We start from the raw sequence: 17,278 nt of genomic DNA, 5'->3' as shown, positions 1-17,278 counted from the left end.
CATTATATAATTGAAGCTCCACCAATAGGAGCTTAGGATCTAGTGCAATCGCACATTAGACATTCTATACGTGTGTTGTTTCATTATCGTCCATAGTCTGCAATAACATTTGAATTTGGACAGGTTTGTCAAGGTTCTGCTACGGAAAATGTTCTGCTACTTGAGTTAACATACTTAATTATTGGTAAACAGAAAGGTCGGCCGAGAGATACAGGTTTATTCAAAGCATGTAAGGCAATAAAACAATAAACATGTGTTTGGATAAACATTGCAAGAGAAACTTGATACAATTGCTGGTGATAAACGAGATACGGGTTAGTCATTTGCAAATCAGTTATTTCATGACCCTGATATAAATTGTATCAACTTGTGAAATAAAAGCGTCCACCCAGATGTCAATTGATGACCTCTAGCCCAGCAGCTGGTTCAGACGACCACCAGTGTGAGGGACACTGATCTATCCATCGTGTAACTTGATGGACACATTATTTGGACATCTCAAATATACTTTGAAATAAAATAATTTGTTAAAATATGGTGAAGTTAAGGCCTTTTCGATAACGATTTGCAAGTCATGACTACCTCTGATAATGTTAAATGCTATTAATAGCAATTAATCATTTCAACAGTTAGTTCCGAAAAATTCGGTCCAACAAAATCATTTGTTTGGAAGAGAGGCCTTCCATACAAGTATAACAGCGGGAGGACTTTAGCTGAGGTTACCTGGTATCACTTCGCTTTACATGTGTTTCTGTTATTAACATGAAGAATCATAGCGTCTGATCATGCTGGATCACAATAGATTCCCATTTTCACAGGTTTCACCATAAATGGAACCATACAGACAAATGTAGGTTATACAAAATAGCTGGCATGCGGGTATGACCTACACAAAGTAGCAAGCTAGTGTGCAGGTAAATATTAACAACAGCCCATTCCCAGTCCAGTTTCTGAACTTTTTGAGTTGGCAGATAAATCTTTAAATAAACAAAGCTGGTGTCGCTTATTACTGTGAGCAAATTCATTGCGGTTGTACAACTGTAATATCACACTCGTGCTACAACTGCAATATCACACTCGCGCTACAACTGCAATATCACACTCCCGCTGTTATACTGAATATCAGCACTCCCTCTAGTGTGACATTGCTTAAAAGTAAAATATACGGCTTATAAAAGACAGAGATTGCAAGGGCATTAAAGCAGCATGCTGCTCCTCAAATCTAAGACCATGATTTGGCTTCAGCACAGTTTAAAATAGTTTGAGCACAAGATTACAAAGATCGATGGTATCTAGAAGGCGTATCTTTCAATGGGGTTCAGGATTTCATAAATGTCTTTGATTTTCTGAAATGCCATTATAATGATGGAAACGTGTAGTACTGCGATCCTTTACTAATCACAACGAGAGCTTCACCATCTTTGGTTTCATCCAACAGCAGCTGGAGGAAGCCTTCGCTCACCTGAGACACACTGGAACATCAAAACATATTTGTAAATGTAATGGCATTCAAAAGCTATTCACATTTAAGGAGGATTCGACGTTGACTCATAATAGGCAATAACTCACTCCAAAACTCCATGCTGTTCCATTAATTTTCTGGTGGGATCTGCAAGGTGGGCGAATTGTCCAAGAGCTGCCGGGCTAGTCAGGGAATTGATGATGTCCGTTTGAACGAAAGTAGGGCAAATCATGTTAAAACGTACACCGTAGCCTGACATCTTGGAGGTTGCCTGGAACATCGAAGAGAACACAAACATGGGCAGGTTGTTCATTAATTGAATCTGTTAAATTCAACAAACCAATGGTCGGGATCTCTATATGATATAAGTAAAGTAGTAAATTAGTGATTTAGGTCAGTGAACCAGCCAGAGGATGAATACTTAGCTTGTAACATCACCAATGTCTGAAAAGCTCTGGTTCAAACCCCAGCTCCCTATCCTTTAGACATTGCTTACCGCCATGGATCTTGTGAATCCAACCACCCCATGTTTGGTTGCTGTATACACGGGTGCACCTGGAAATGGACCAAGTCCTGTAACACACACACACACACACAGTGTTGTGCCTGAACGCGTTCATTGAACGATAGTTCATGAACTCGTTCATATTTTGGGCGAACGTGAACTGAACGTACTGTATTACTGCCTCATGAACGTTACTGTGAACTCGTTCATTCTGGTGTCTGTGAACAGCACGCTCACTCGGTTTAACTTCGTTCAATAGGGGGATTTTTTGTTTATCAACACGGCGGATGCGCGCACAGAATGATCACAAAAAGAAAATTTGTTTGACCGGTTGCCATGGTTATCTCTGTCACTGTTACATTAAACTGTAATCAGACAACGCGGTTATATACTATAGAGCCTATATTTTCTGTGGTATAAAGGGACGAATTTCAAATTATAAATATGTACACTTCATGTTGAAAGTATAGACCGCCGCGATTCCCATTGAAACGAATGGCGCAGTGATTATTCTTAAAACGAGAGCTGGTAAATTGTGAAAAATGAATTCAATTCAATTCAATGAAACTGTAATCAGACAACGCGGTTATATGCTATAGACCCTAGAGTATCTGTGGTATAAAGGCTGGGACGAATTTCGAATTATAAATATGTACAATACGAAAAACGTTAGCTTTCTCTCTGGCTCATAGCTCAGCGGACAAGAATACCTCCTAGAATCATTGTTTGTTGGCCGGAAACGGAAAGGGGGGCTGTTTACATTTGGTTGTAGTCTTTTTGCTCAGTTCTCCGTCCCAACAGTAGGACTAGAACCAAGCGAAAAGACTACAACCAAACGTGAACACCCCCCCTTTCCGTTTCCGGCCAACGAGCAATGAGTCTTCCAACAGAAATCAATGGGATTTACAAAATGTGCTAAATGTGCAATAAAATATGATAGAAACTGTATTTCGCTACGATACTTGATTCAACCACTCTATTTCATCCTAGACAAACCAGAAAGGGGGCTCAGTGTTCAAAATACCGGAAAAAAATAATAGCTCACAGCAACATATTGAGAAAAATAACTATGAACTAGTTCATTTTTGGAACTGTGAACTAAGTTCAAAATTTTGAATTATGAACGTTTAACTTAACTAGTTCATTTTAAAATTTGTGAACTGAACTTTGAACTAGTTCACGTAGAAAGCAAACTTTCCCAACACTGCACACACACACACACACACACACACACACACGCGTATACAACAAAACCACATTTTAGGATTGAATATCTCTTCCTCTCAGACAAACCGATATGCATCTAGATATGCACCTTGTGGCAACAGACGCGTTCACACATGTTGGATATACGCTGGATACTTTAGGTGAGGGGTGGCTCCTCGTTGGAGCGAGTAGGAGGAAGACAGGATGCAGACAGTATGCAGAGGTAGTCACAGTGTTTGGTTTATAACACATCGTAGAGCGCAGGTGAGGTTTCCAACTCTGTGATGCTGACTCTTATAGAGGGTATATCAACACTGAATTTATTTAGACCTATCTGATATATCAACAGAAGAGTGAAGCAGAAAGAAGTTAGAAATGGAAATATGGGCGAGAAGATAAAAGGGGCCTGGAGCGGTGAACTTGTGTCGGCTCATACAGCAGCCCCGCTGGGTATAATCTGGAGAAGGTCCGTCATACAGTGCTTGGAAAGGGCTATAGGTTGGGTCAAATAAACAACCCAGCATTCTTATACAACCCATCATTCTGGGTAAAATGGTAAAACCGAGCTCTTCGGTCAAACCAACCCAACACGTGTTCTGTCCCATTGTTAACAATAGTTAACGATTGGTTATTCAGGTTGAACATCATATATATAGCCAATCGAATATGAAACTAACTCTATCCCACTTCCTTGATAGCAAGGGGTGGGTCACATTATCTCACTCACACACATGCCGGTAGCCAGCTATGAGGGCTAAAGGCACCGACATTTCATTTGTGATGAGAACCAATTGGTTCAATGGCTTTTTCAACCAATGGAAAAGCCATGGGAAGTCATCAGATGTGTGTGTTAGTGCCATTTTACCATATTGTAATTTAGACTTAAATATTATTAGGATTTAAATATTATGTATTTAGATTAATATTTAGTGATTGTTTATTATATTGATTAACTAATTGTTTCGCATAGTTTTGCTTTTTAGTTTAATAACTGTTTAGTGTACTTGTTTTCATTGCTTATACTTATTAGAGATGCATAGAACATTGGTTGCTATAGAGGGCTCTGTTATGCCGTAGCATTGAGGGAGAGTAAAACTGTTTTGTATCTTTTTATGGCATTCAGTAAAGACGGAGCGAACGCATTGTTTTTTCTACCGTCGTTTCAACAGTAAACACGCGTAGATCTCGTTCTTTCTGTCAAAGAGTGGTTAATCGACTGAATATGTTTAGAGCAATTTACAAATGCACAAGAAGGGAGTTTTAGCCACTACAGTGTGAGTGGGCTGTCCTGTAATCATCCACTATGCGAGTGTTCAGCCTTATCAGGACAGGATGTAGCCGACATGGGAATGATTGATAATGTCGACATTCAGCATGAATAAATACATGAATGTTTACAGAGTAAACCCTTAACCTACACGCCCCCCCCACACACACACACGCACGCACGCACACACACACGCACGCACGCACGCACACACACACACACACACACACACATACACACACACACACACACACACTAACAAACACAAAAAAGTCTTTACACTTATCTCTTCTGGTATTAGTGATCACTTTACAGTGGCGTTTGTGGGCCTGTACCTGCTAGGGACGCGATGTTGATGATCACTCCTCCCTGGCCTCCGCTCAGCTTGTTCATGTGTTCCAGAGCCAGGTAAGATCCTCTCACAACGCCCATCTAGGGATAGGGGTAGGCTTACAAGCAACGTACCACAGCAATACCTTCATCTCTTTCAAATGTATAGAAACGTATTAAAAATGATATATCATGTATCTTGGGTTTACCAGATTAATGGAGACTGCCTTCTCCCAATCACTTTCATTGGCGATGCCCGCGTTGTTGCAGAAAATATCAACACGTCCAAATGTCTCTACAGCTTTCTGCAGGGCAGCTATTTAAAACCAAACAAAATACAATGACCATATCCAGTCATGACCTTTGATGTTTTACATTGAATCACACAAATAGCCAAAATATATGTAGGTTTCTTTATTCGGACCTTTAAACTGCTGCTGGGATTGAACGTCACAGGGGATGAACAATGTGCGCTCCGGTCCATATTGCCCATCCAGGGACTTCTTCAAGGTGGTCCCAGTAGCTTCAGCGACATCCAACAGTGCAACCTGAGAAAAATAAATTAATAGTCTCCGTTTATCACTTAACGGTAAAAAGCCTTCTCGATTTTACTTGACCAACATGCAGAATGTCACATTCCCAATTAAATTCGCCTTGCAAGTAGAACTTTACCTTGGCACCGTTTTTAAGAAGAATCTCAGAAATACTTCTTCCTATCCCCTGCGCTGCACCAGTCACCACCGCAGTTCTGCCCTCTAACGCCATTTGACGCCCGTTACAGAAGAAAGCAACGCGGAAAGCTTTGGCTATATAACTAATCCCAAAGTATTGCTCAACGTACCTACACGACTCCGCCCATTGTCACACATAAGCACGCACACATACACACACACACACACACACACACACACACACACACACACACACACACGCACGCACGCACATACACTTTGCGTTCGGGTTTAAACAGAATACTAAGAAGAACTAAAAGAAACCGAACTCGCGAAATACTCTTAACCAAACCGAAACCAACCAGATATTATCGTTTCTCCAGAGATGAGCCTTACATGCTCGCCGATACCCCCTGGCGTCAAATATGAACTTTCACGTATTTTAAAACACAGAGAGCTCTGTACTGTATTAGGATATCCACCAGGTGGCAGCGTAACTATAAGTTCTTTATTCTGTCTAATTGTGCAACAAAAATGCAATAGCAGTCATTGCTGGAGATGAAATTCCAGTGGTCTAGAAAATAATAATAAATACAATAAAATAAAAATAAAGTAGAGCAAGGAAGTAAATAACAAGAGACTGATCTTATAATATTGTGAATAGTTCTGTTAAGTTATTCAACGGTTGCCAGTGGAATTGTGACACCTCTACAACAGACGTGTATGAAGATAGGGAGACAGTTGCCTAGATAGAAGAAACAATGGTGTTAAGCTTAGATGGAGCGGTGACTCCTCTTCTCTGGCGTTGTGAAGAATAAGCAGATCGATAAGTTCTCTTTAGCCTTTGGCGTATTTATTCTCTAGAATACATGACTGACTACTGTCCAGTGTCCAGTCAGTTCCAACAACAAAAGAACAACGGGACAGTTGACCTGCGCGTTGCTTCACAAGAACGTAGTGACGTCATCAGGTTGTCCCTTCAAAGTAAGGGCGTAATCATATATCAACACTTGACACATATATTAATACTTAACACCCCTACTCACACTTAGCTCACTGGGTTACCTGAAAAACAGAACAATAACACGGTTTCCCTCTTTGGCTTAACACACAAATATACTCTGCACTTTTAAGTGCCAAACATATCCTGAGCAAACTTGTTTAGCTTTAACTTAGTGGCTGGCTTTGTCAACACATCGGCAATCATTTGCTCAGTAGGGCAGTATTCCAAAGTTACCCTTCCATTATTTACAGTTTCCCTGATGAAGTGGTACTTAATATCTATGTGCTTGCACCTTTGCCTGCTTACTGGGTTTCTGGCTAGTGCAATAGTACCCTGATTGTCTTCGTACACCTTTGTTTGTGTATATTTGTATTTGTCCATGCCTTCTAGTAGCTGTTCTAAGTAGATACATTCCTGTAAGGCTGATGCTAAAGACATGTACTCAGCCTCGCATGTAGATAACGCTACTGTTGGTTGTTTTCTGCTTTTCCATGAGATGAGAGAGCTTCCCTCACTCAAACTGGCACAATATCCTGTCATACTATGCCTATCTGTTACGTCTGAGGCCCAGTCAGCATCACAGTATATTCTAAGACCTAGTCCCTTTGTGTCGCTTCCTTTGAAGCACAACTTCTGTTCTTTTGTACCTTTGAGGTATCTGAACACATGTTTTACTGTGTTCCAATGTTCTTCAGTTGGTTCAGCAAAATGCTGATATAATTTACTGACCACAAAGCTTAGATCTGGTCGAGTGCATGTGGACAAGTATATTAAACTTCCCACTGCCTCCCTGTACTTCTTTGGCTCTTTCATTTTGTCAGCATCCTCTGAGTACTCAAGCTTTGGCTCACATGGAGTCTCTCTTGGCCTGCAATCCTGCATTTCAAACCTCTCTAGTATCTTGGTTGCATATCTCTGCTGTGACATTGTAACCTGACCCTCTGTTTGGTTAAAGTCTATCCCCAGAAAATGGTTCAACATCCCTAGATCCTTCATCTTGAACCTCTCTGCGAGCATTCTCTTCACACTGTTCAGTACATCCTCATCGCTAGCGGCTACAATTAGATCATCAACCCATATGATCAAAATAACCTTTTTGTGCTGTTTTTCTCTTTTGTACACACAGTTGTCTGCAGGATTCTCTTCAAAACCATTTTCAGTAAGATATGTATGTAACATTACATTCCAATTTCTCCCTGACTGTTTTAGACCATATAAAGACTTCTGTAATTTACACACCATTTTTCCACCAGTTTCAGACTCTTTCTCAAAACCTTGTGGTTGCTCCATATATATTTCACAGTCAATCGATGCATGCAAATAGGCCGTCTTAACGTCCATCTGGTACAAAATAAGATTCTCCTGTGCTGCTTTTTGCATGACCTCCCTCACACTTGTCATATCTGCTGTAGGTGAAAATGTCTCTTCATAGTCAATCCCTTGTTTTTGACCGTAGCCTTTCGCTACAAACCTCGCCTTGTACTTGTCTGATCCGTCAATATCACTCTTGAGTGCATAGACCCACCTACCCCCCACTGCCTGTTTACCCGGTGGCAACTGAGTGAGGCTGTAAGTCTCGTTCTCCTCCAGTGATCGCATCTCCTCATCAATTGCATTTTTCCACTGCTTTGACTTTGTTGATGCTATGGCGTCCTGGTAGGTTTGCGGAATGTTGCATACGGCTCTGTAACAGAAGTCAACAGATGTTTGCAGTTTGTCAACCTTGTCCTCGGTCTCAAACCGGCACTTCTTGATCAGGCCAGACAAGATCAGAGGGAGGCTCTGTCAATGGCAAAGACTGTTATCGAACAGCAGGCCAAGATCCCCGCATCCTTGTATATTCCAAGAGAGAGAAAATGTTCAGATTTCACTGGTAGCCCAGCCCAAGGTGAACCATGCGTTGAGGAGCGGATAGCATCCATGAAGTCTAGTTTCAAGATAGCCAGAGTCCCGGAAGAAGATAAAATCGAGTTGCTCAAACAACACCTCAAGGGGGAAGCAAAACTGACGGTTCGATTTCTGTTAAGGGAAGGAAATACTGATGTTACAAAAGTCTTTGATGTTCTGGAGAAACATATGGCGACAGGGTCCCCGTTGGTGTTCGCCTTAGAGAGTTTTATGACAGGAAGCAGTGTGTGTGTGTGTAATGAACAAAGATATTATTAAAATCGGTAAAGCTAACAGGGAAATAATATATCTAGCCACAACAAAGGTCTACTTCCCTTTATGAACGTGAACCTCCTAAGATGGCGTAATTTGATTGGTTCGCTATCTCGGGATATTGGGCAATATCCCATGATTGACACCTCAGACTCGATATTGTTTTCATCGCAAAATGTCCACTAATAATAACAAATAAACCACTAATTAAAACCAATAAATCCCGGCAAAAGGTGTTATCTTGTTTATTTTTGGAGTGTTCACGTGTAGTATATACTAAAACATTTAATTAACAATTATTCTATAATTGTTGAGGGGGCTATTCCCCACTATTCACTTATAATTATATTATAAGTGAATAGTGGGGAATAGCCCCCTCTACCGAAGTATTTATTAATACCAAACTACACAATTCTTCGGGAATTCATTTAGGTGATTCGGCTCACACAGTAGCTTACAAGACCACACAGAACAAGGAAACAACAAGTCTGACTGGACATACACGAAATACATCACATTAAAACTAGACACATGCGTTGATATATATATATATAGAGAGAGAGAGAGAGAGAGAGAGAGAGAGAGAGAGAGAGAGAGAGAGAGAGAGAGAGAGAGAGAGAGAGAGAGAGAGAGAGAGAGAGAATTAAATATGTTATTTTATTTTCATTGCGCAGCCAGCCAGTCGTGTGCACGTATGCAATTTAGCCATGTGCGACTAACACAAGAAAGACATAATGTTGAGAAGTCATACTAAAAACGGATAGCAAGCGAAAGCTAAACCAGACTGTATCAATCACATACTTTGAGTCTATTCTAACTTATGGTAAGAGGCTAGTCTTTAAATCTTTGTAGTGAGTGAATGTTGATGATAAAACGGATTGTTTTGCATAAGATGAGTGTGTGCGACTGTGCGTGTGTCCTTTCCGGCTTCGGCATACTGCATGGTTATGAAGGCCTTGTGGTTAGTTGTGGTCTTAGTGAAGCAGCCTAGCCTTGGAGTTGGATAAGTTTGAGTGATTGTGTACGGGCGTGCGAGAGTGAGAGAGAGCACACCCGCCATGGTGATGTTTCGCTTGTTGTGGGCTGTCTGTCAGCATCCGCCGGGTTGGACGATGTGCTGTGTGTATGTGTTCAATGTACATCTGTCTGGTCGTATTTGCGGTAGATTGATGGTTGAATAATGTCACACCACGATCGGTCCTACTTGCAGGCACTCATTTGCAAGTGCACTAATTGCGTGTCGATTGGCTATACCTGCCATTTATTCAGTTGATTGCTCTTGTAAGTGCGCCAAATTGGTGTCAATTATTGTCGTGTTTGCATTGTAATGCACAACTTTGCCTCTCCTTGTTATAAATCAACGTGCATCCAAAAAACATTAGCCAATGCAGCCTCCTATGTCAGTGTTACTTTAAAATATTGTGGCGAGCAGCACGGGAAGGACGAGACGGGAGCCCAGGTTCAACAAATTATTCAGTTCCGTGCCCCATACGCCGCACGACTACGGACTGCCTTTATTAATGACCAACGACCGTAACAGAAACACGACACACCTGACCAACACACACAACACTCATGGTCGCGATCACACAACAGTGGAACTACACACAATTAACACACAACCAATAAATAATGGCCGAATGGCTTAGAAAACACCCGTTACTGCCAAAACCGACAACAACTGGACTTTAACACTATTTCGGAGACATTTCATAAATGATACACATATGAGTGCTTTATGTACCCATTAATCAAAACTTCCGGTTAACCTGCACGTAGGCCTTTAAGCAATAGTTGAAGCTCCACCAATAGGAGCACCTTGGTGTTCCTGTTACCACCAATGAAAACACGCTAGCCATCGATAGAGCCAATCCTCGAAGGGGAGGAGCTGGTTGCAGATGTCCTGAATGACTCAGGGACATCTGCAAGTAGTTAAGTACCAGGGGTGAAACAGAGTTCAGATGGGCTCCGGATGAAATGAGGACATGTGTAACAGTCCCATCTGAGGCCTCGGATTATTGTGATGCCTCAGATTATTGTATGTTTGTGATATGTTTGTTATATGTTATTGTATGTTTATTACTCAAATAAATTAGCCTAATTGTTATAAGCTTGGGTGACTCTTGAGTCTTAAACAGTGCATCCAGAAACGATAGACGTGGTCCAAATTCCCACCCAGTGTGGTTCAAAGTTGATCTAAAAATTGCATGTTATTTACATGACTTGTTGCATGTGTTACAGATGTACTGCACATTAGACATCCAGTGTGAGTGTTGTTTGGATTTACGTCCATAGACTGCGATAACATGACCACGGAGCCTATTTTAAATTTTCTGCTATTGAAAGGATAACATCTCTCTAACACCTAGATGAAATGTAAGTGTATAAAACAATGACTTCTTGAAAGAACACTTTATAGGTCCACATAGAGAGGTTCAACGGCCGAGAGATGCAAGCGTGTTTATTCAATGCATGTGAGGCAATATAAAAGAAAACATGTTTGGGTAACTCTTGCATTGTAAGAGAACTTTGATACAAATCGATGGAGATGAAACAGATAGGGGATAATCATTTACAAATTATAGTTAGTTCATGACCCCGACATAAAATGTATCATCTTGTGATGAACTCCAGCCCAGCAGCTGGTTCAGCTTTCCATCGGCCTGATGAACACTGACCCATCCCTCTTGTTACTTAAACGTTGAAAAGGCTTGCAGTAAACATTGATATTTAATTAAACATGGTGATGTTAGGGCCTTTTCGACAATGATTTGCAAGTCAGGACTACCTCTGGTAAAGTTAAATGCTACTAATAGCAATTAATAATCTAAAACAGTTAGTTCTGTCCTAGTAATTTGATTGGACAAGAGGCCTTCCATGAGTGCTGATATAAGTATAACAGCCCTAGGACTTTAACTGAGCTGGTTTCACTCCGCTTTACAGGTGTTTCTAACAAGCTTGGCAACAGTCCGTTCCCACTCCAGTTTCTGAACTAATAAAATGAGAGACTGTAATAAAGCAATATCCCATGCACAGTCGTACTGTTATACTGAATATCAGCACTCCCTCTCGTATGACATTCCTCAAAAGTAAAATATACGGCTTATAAAAGACAGAGATTACAAGATCATTAAAGCAGCATGCTTAGACCATGATTTGGCTTCAGTACAGATTAAAATTGTTTAGCACAGCTAACACAAATCTATGGTATCTATTAGTCGTATCTTTCAGTGGCTTTTAGTAAATGTCTTCTATTTTCTCAAATATCAGACCACTCGAGGAAGTTAGACGTGTAGTACCGCGATCCTTTGAGGAGCACCATGAGAGATGCTCCATCTTTGGTTTCATCAAACACCAGCTGTAGGAAGGCTTCGCTCACCTGAGACACACTGGAACATCAAAACAGATTTGTAAATGTAATGGCATTCAAAAAATATAGTTACAATTTAAGAAGATTCGACTCATAATAGGCAATAACTCACTCCAAAAGTCCATGCTGTTCCACAAATTTTCTGGTCGGATCTGCTAGGTGGGCGAATTGTCCAAGTGTTGCCGTTGCATCCAGGCAATTCAGGACGTCCGTTTTGGCAAAGTCAGGGCAAATCAAGTTAAAGCGTACACCATAGCCTGACCTCTTAGAGGTTTCCTGGAACATCGAAGAGAACAACACAAACATGGGCCAGTTGTTCAGTAATTTAATCTGTTAAAAATACCAAAGGTGAGATGCAGGAGAGAAGACAATCTCTATTTGATATAAGTAAAGTAGTAAGTGAGTGATGAATTCAGCCTTGTGTCTGAGTTCAACAGTTTATGCATTGTGTTCTATGGCACCTGCATAGCATATATGTCTGCCGTTCAGACTGATATTGCAATTGTGCTAGTTTCCACAGAAAGGTGATACGGGGTAAACTCAGTTGCTCATCACTTTGATCATGGCTCTGAAGGGATAACATTGGTTCTTTGGTTTAGGGCAATAAACCTGCTAGAGGATTAATGCTTGGCTTGCAATATCACCAATGTTATCACCAAAAGCTCTGGTTCAAATCTCAGCTCCCCATCCTTTAGGACAAAGACATTGCTTACCGCCATGGATCTTGTGAAACCGACCACCCCATGTTTGGTTGCTGTATACACGGGTGCACCTGGAAGTGGACCAAGTCCTGTAACACACACACACACACACACACACACAAACACACACACACACACACACACACGTAGGGATTCAACAGAGAAATTTGTCATGGCAGGGTAAATACCATTTAAGGGACACATGCATGGTAAACAACAAAACCCTCTCAGACAAACCGATATGCATCTAGATACATGGTCTATCAATACGATACAAAAAACGATACAGACACTGAATATATATGTTTAATATATAGGTAGGGCTAATGCATAAAGGGAAGTAGACCTTTGTTGTGGCTAGATATATTATTTCCCTGTTAGCTTTACCGATTTTAATAATATCTTTGGTCATTACATTTCTAGCCAGAGAACCAGCGTATGATGAGATATTATTAACTTATACTGCTATGGTTACAGACAGATTTCGAATTTATGCTGTCATTATTAGTCCAACATTTTTCCGTTATCTTAAACATGGTTTTAATTATTTAAAGTGACAAATTACAAATGAAAGCTGCTCCCAGTCTCATATTCATGGCGATGTTAGTGTAGAAAGGGGCGCTGAACAGTTCCACTTTTATTAACACTTTGACAGGTTTTCGCTCAATCAACACAATACTTGCACAGTTATTAAGGGTACATTCGCGTACACACTTTCAAGGCCCTGGGAAGAAGAGGACTTGTAATTTATAGATGGTAATCATGTTGTACATTAATTAATAAAATAGAAAATATGTTTTAATTTCCACATAAGCTGCTGTGGTGGTTTTTGGTGGCTGTATCGATCTTTAACGAATGTCGGTTCCGATCTTGTGTTTTGAATCAGCTGAGCCGTATCCGACCATTGTATCGATTGTCCGATAAGTATTGATTATTCTATACACCGCTATCCCAACTCTGAGCTTAAAGCAGTCGTTTGGAAGTTTTTTCTCCTGTTATTAGTGATCACTTTACAGTGGCGTTTGTGGGCCTGTACCTGCTAGGGACGCGATGTTGATGATCACTCCTCCCTGGCCTCCGCTCAGCTTGTTCATGTGTTCCAGAGCCAGGTAAGATCCTCTCACAACGCCCATCTAGGATAGGGAGACACTGTTAATTACCAGGATACATCATGTGATTCAATGTGGGAATGAGCAGACTGATTGGTCCTCTCTGCGTTTGGTCAATCCAAATTCAGCAGCCTAACGCTACAACGTTCTCCTTCTGATATAGCATGGCAGAGAGCACACTGCCAGGTGCTCTTTGGAAACACAACTTTATCAATTTGAGCGCATCATTGTGTCAGGAATGTTTTCTAAATTAGCACCAATGTTTCCTCCTAATATTGAGCACCACTGTCACCCCATCCTCGATGTTGTGGATGACTTGATAGCATGCATGCTGGCTTAAAGGTGACATTATACTACCAGGTGTGAGTGTGATTAGGCGTTACAAGCCGTTTAGAAATTCTGCCTCTTCTGATATCAAAAGTGGGCGTGTCCACCTAGATGTGTGCTGGATAGATCAGTCTACCAGCCTACCGTGTGGACTGTGGCAAACGTTACTCTTCTATCCATCATACATCTAGGTAGACACGCCCACTTGTAATGTCGCCCACTTGTAATCACACTCACACCTTCTGGTATAATATTGTCATGGTTAGCGGGTGGCAGGCAGGCAGGTAGGACCCAATAGCAGACAGTTCAGGAAAAGGATAATTTATTAACGCAAAAGGCAAGGAACCCCACAAACTACAATGATCCAACAAGGAACAAAGGAAAGACAAGGGCTTGAATACCAAACACAGGGCACGCAATGAGGAACAGCTGAAACACATTAGGGGAGGGAGCAGTAATCACACAGGAGGGAAACTTGAGAGGACATGGGGAGAAACAAGAAAGAGATACCAAAGTAAAACGGGAAACACAGGGAAACAAGACAAGGAAGAAGACCTTTAACATTCTTGCTGGTCTAATGAGTGTTTGGTTGTATGTTAGAGAACTATTTTAACTGTACATTTGTTAAATGTAAATGAATGTAAAATATTGTACGGTATTATTCAAAGTCTACATTTCTTGAGTGAAAAATATGCTTGAGTTGCATTACTATTACAGAAAATGTAGGAAAATACTATAGTAAGACACTGTAATTCCACAGCTGCATACAGCTATATCGCAGAAAGATCGATTGGCATGGCAGCTGTGTATGTAAAGTATACGGTTGTGTTTTGATTGTAATTCACTGTGAAATATTTAAGGTAAATTACTGTGTGTTTACAGTAACACACTGTGTTAATGTAAATTTACAGTCAAACATTTACAGTGTAGGCCTGCATGAAGCATACCTCAACACTACACGCATCTTTCTAATTATATATATACATATATAAATTCATACAAAACCAGTTTTCTTGGGTTTACCAGATTAATGGAGACAGTCTTCTCCCAGTCCTTTTCATTGGCGATACCCGCATTGTTGCAGAAAATATCAAGATGTCCAAATGTCTCAACAGCTTTCTGTAGGGCAGCTGTTTGAAACCAAACAAAATACAATTACCAAATCGAGTCATTAAGTTGTATTTTTCCATGAAGGTCTCTATAATCGAATCAGACCTTTAAACTGCTGCTCTGATTGAACGTCACAGGGGATGAACAGTGTGCGCTCCGGTCCATATTGCCCATCCAGGGACTTCTTCAAGGTGGTCCCAGTAGCTTCAGCAACATCCAACAGTGCAACCTGAGAAATTAAATCAATAGTCTCAGATTATCACTTTACGGAATAAAAATTTAATAAAAAATACTTTCCTGACCAACATGCAGACTTTCACATTCGCAATTAAATTTGTCTAGCAAGTAAAATTTTACCTTGGCACCGTTTTTGAGAAGTATCTCAGAAATACTTCTTCCTATCCCCTGCGCTGCACCAGTCACCACCGCTGTTCTGCCTTCTAACGCCATTTGGATGACAAACTGGGTCTTAACTTCCCTACAGACAGTAAGAGAAGAAATGCACAGAAGAAAAGCAACGTGGAAAGCTTTGGCTAAAAAACGAATTCCAAAGCATTGCTCAAAGTACCTAGACGACTCCACCCATCAAGTTCAACACGCGCACACACACACACACACACACACACACACACACACACACACACACACACACACACACACACACACACACACACATACATAGACACGTATACTTTGCGTTTGGGCTTAATCTGAATTTTGAGAAGTACCAAAAGAAACGGACTCGCAATACCTTTTCCCCAGAGATGAGCCTTGCATGCTCGCCGAAAGATCTACCCCCTGGCGTCCTCTATATGAACCTTATCATATGTTGAAACACAGAGATCTCTGTAGTGTACTAGGATCTGCACCAGGTGGCAGCGTAACTGAACCACAACATACTGTGTGTGCGTAGCATGGGACAGAACAGTCAAGATGAAAAAGCTCCTAAGGTAGGGTTGATCAGTTAGTAAAACACTATTATAATTTTTTGTGAATTTTGTAGGCTATATGGAAAAGCAAACACCTTTGAATTCAAACAAAGTCATCTGAATGTATTCATTTAGATTTCACTTATTTGAAATTCAATTACGGCATTTCAAGTTGAACCCCTTCAAAACACATTTCAAATATATATATTTTTTCTGTCTACGGTCTGGGAAGCATGTTACTGGGTTCAAATCCAAAAAGGGAAGAGCCGTTGATCCGTTTTAAGGATCAGCCCAAGAGGCAACTACCTCTTAAAATGACCACCATACCTTCAACATGGTGTGACGTCCACCTCACATTCCCTATAGACCATGGACCTATTAAAGACTATAGACCCATCCGACTCAAACTAAGGGGACACAGTGCTATTTATATTGTGAGGGAGTTACTAAAGCATTGAAAATAGTCCCACCATCTGGAAAGATGAAGAAATATATTTATTTATTAAAGTCGGTTTGCAGGAAGGCCTTCTTCTCAATCTCCTGCCCATCTAGCAAGACCTTTCTCACAGAAATAAGAAAACTGCAATTAGAAGAGAGATTATCCTTTTTCCCACCAACAAGTCTCTTATGGTATAGGCGTGTGCTAAATTGGTGCTAGGCATGTCTAAGGGCCTGTCAGCTACAGGCCTTGAGTGTTCATTTCATGTAATTGATCAAGCAGTTTAAATAAATATAGCCACTAGATGGTGGTATAGAGCCAATAATGAATGGACCCGAGCCCTCTGCCCTTTACTGTATTTTTGCAACCGGAAAAAGGCTAATCACCAACGTTCAGCAAGAGTTTGCGCAAGCGGTGAATTGCCTAAACTCAGTGTTTACTCGTGTTGATAAACTGGAATAAGTTTTATCCTTCATTTACCATGACGCTTTAACTGCTTGTCATAATGATACTTGTATAATGTCATAACAATATAATACTATCAAACCAACATGAAACAAATATGTTTGAACCTATCAAACATCCACAGAAATGCCTGAGGAAGGTGTTTTGGCACTACATTTAATAAGTGATACAATATCCCATAAAGCAAGCTTATTCATAATATAGTTGCATTCTGTGTGTGTGTG

General features: G+C 40.7%; 2 protein-coding genes across 2 annotated transcripts; both read right to left on the bottom strand.

The window, feature by feature from the left end:
* Nucleotides 1-201: 201 nt before the first annotated feature.
* Nucleotides 202-5,761, bottom strand: LOC307076542 (15-hydroxyprostaglandin dehydrogenase [NAD(+)]-like). The gene is made up of 7 exons (XM_079737581.1): nucleotides 5,443-5,761; nucleotides 5,195-5,318; nucleotides 4,980-5,086; nucleotides 4,776-4,872; nucleotides 1,959-2,035; nucleotides 1,570-1,733; nucleotides 202-1,472 (listed from the first exon to the last, which is right to left on the bottom strand). Exons 1-7 carry the CDS (start codon nucleotides 5,533-5,535, stop codon nucleotides 1,358-1,360), a joined length of 777 nt encoding a protein of 258 aa, XP_079593707.1. The 5' UTR covers nucleotides 5,536-5,761; the 3' UTR covers nucleotides 202-1,357.
* Nucleotides 5,762-11,108: 5,347 nt separating this feature from the next.
* LOC307077138 (15-hydroxyprostaglandin dehydrogenase [NAD(+)]-like) lies at nucleotides 11,109-15,696 on the bottom strand. The gene is made up of 7 exons (XM_079738442.1): nucleotides 15,579-15,696; nucleotides 15,327-15,450; nucleotides 15,135-15,241; nucleotides 13,712-13,808; nucleotides 12,688-12,764; nucleotides 12,087-12,250; nucleotides 11,109-11,993 (listed from the first exon to the last, which is right to left on the bottom strand). Exons 1-7 carry the CDS (start codon nucleotides 15,669-15,671, stop codon nucleotides 11,864-11,866), a joined length of 792 nt encoding a protein of 263 aa, XP_079594568.1. The 5' UTR covers nucleotides 15,672-15,696; the 3' UTR covers nucleotides 11,109-11,863.
* Nucleotides 15,697-17,278: the final 1,582 nt, after the last annotated feature.

This window comes from Pollachius pollachius (assembly GCF_949987615.1).
Source record: "Pollachius pollachius genome assembly, chromosome: 6".
In the NCBI taxonomy this organism is placed as follows: Eukaryota; Metazoa; Chordata; class Actinopteri; order Gadiformes; family Gadidae; genus Pollachius; species Pollachius pollachius.
The sequence above is the reverse complement of the archived record's forward strand: the minus strand, read 5'-3'. Positions and strand labels throughout refer to the sequence as shown.

Coding starts and splice junctions, on each gene's coding strand:
- LOC307077138 (XM_079738442.1), bottom strand. CDS start 15,671: ATGGCGTTAGAAGGCAGAACAGCGGTGGTGACTGGTGCAGCGCAGGGG. Junction 15,451..15,578: donor TTCTCAAAAACGGTGCCAAG/GTAAAATTTTAC, acceptor TTAATTTCTCAG/GTTGCACTGTTGGATGTTGC. Junction 13,809..15,134: donor AGACTGTCTCCATTAATCTG/GTAAACCCAAGA, acceptor TCCCTATCCTAG/ATGGGCGTTGTGAGAGGATC.
- LOC307076542 (XM_079737581.1), bottom strand. CDS start 5,535: ATGGCGTTAGAGGGCAGAACTGCGGTGGTGACTGGTGCAGCGCAGGGG. Junction 5,319..5,442: donor TTCTTAAAAACGGTGCCAAG/GTAAAGTTCTAC, acceptor TATTTTTCTCAG/GTTGCACTGTTGGATGTCGC. Junction 4,873..4,979: donor AGGCAGTCTCCATTAATCTG/GTAAACCCAAGA, acceptor CCCTATCCCTAG/ATGGGCGTTGTGAGAGGATC.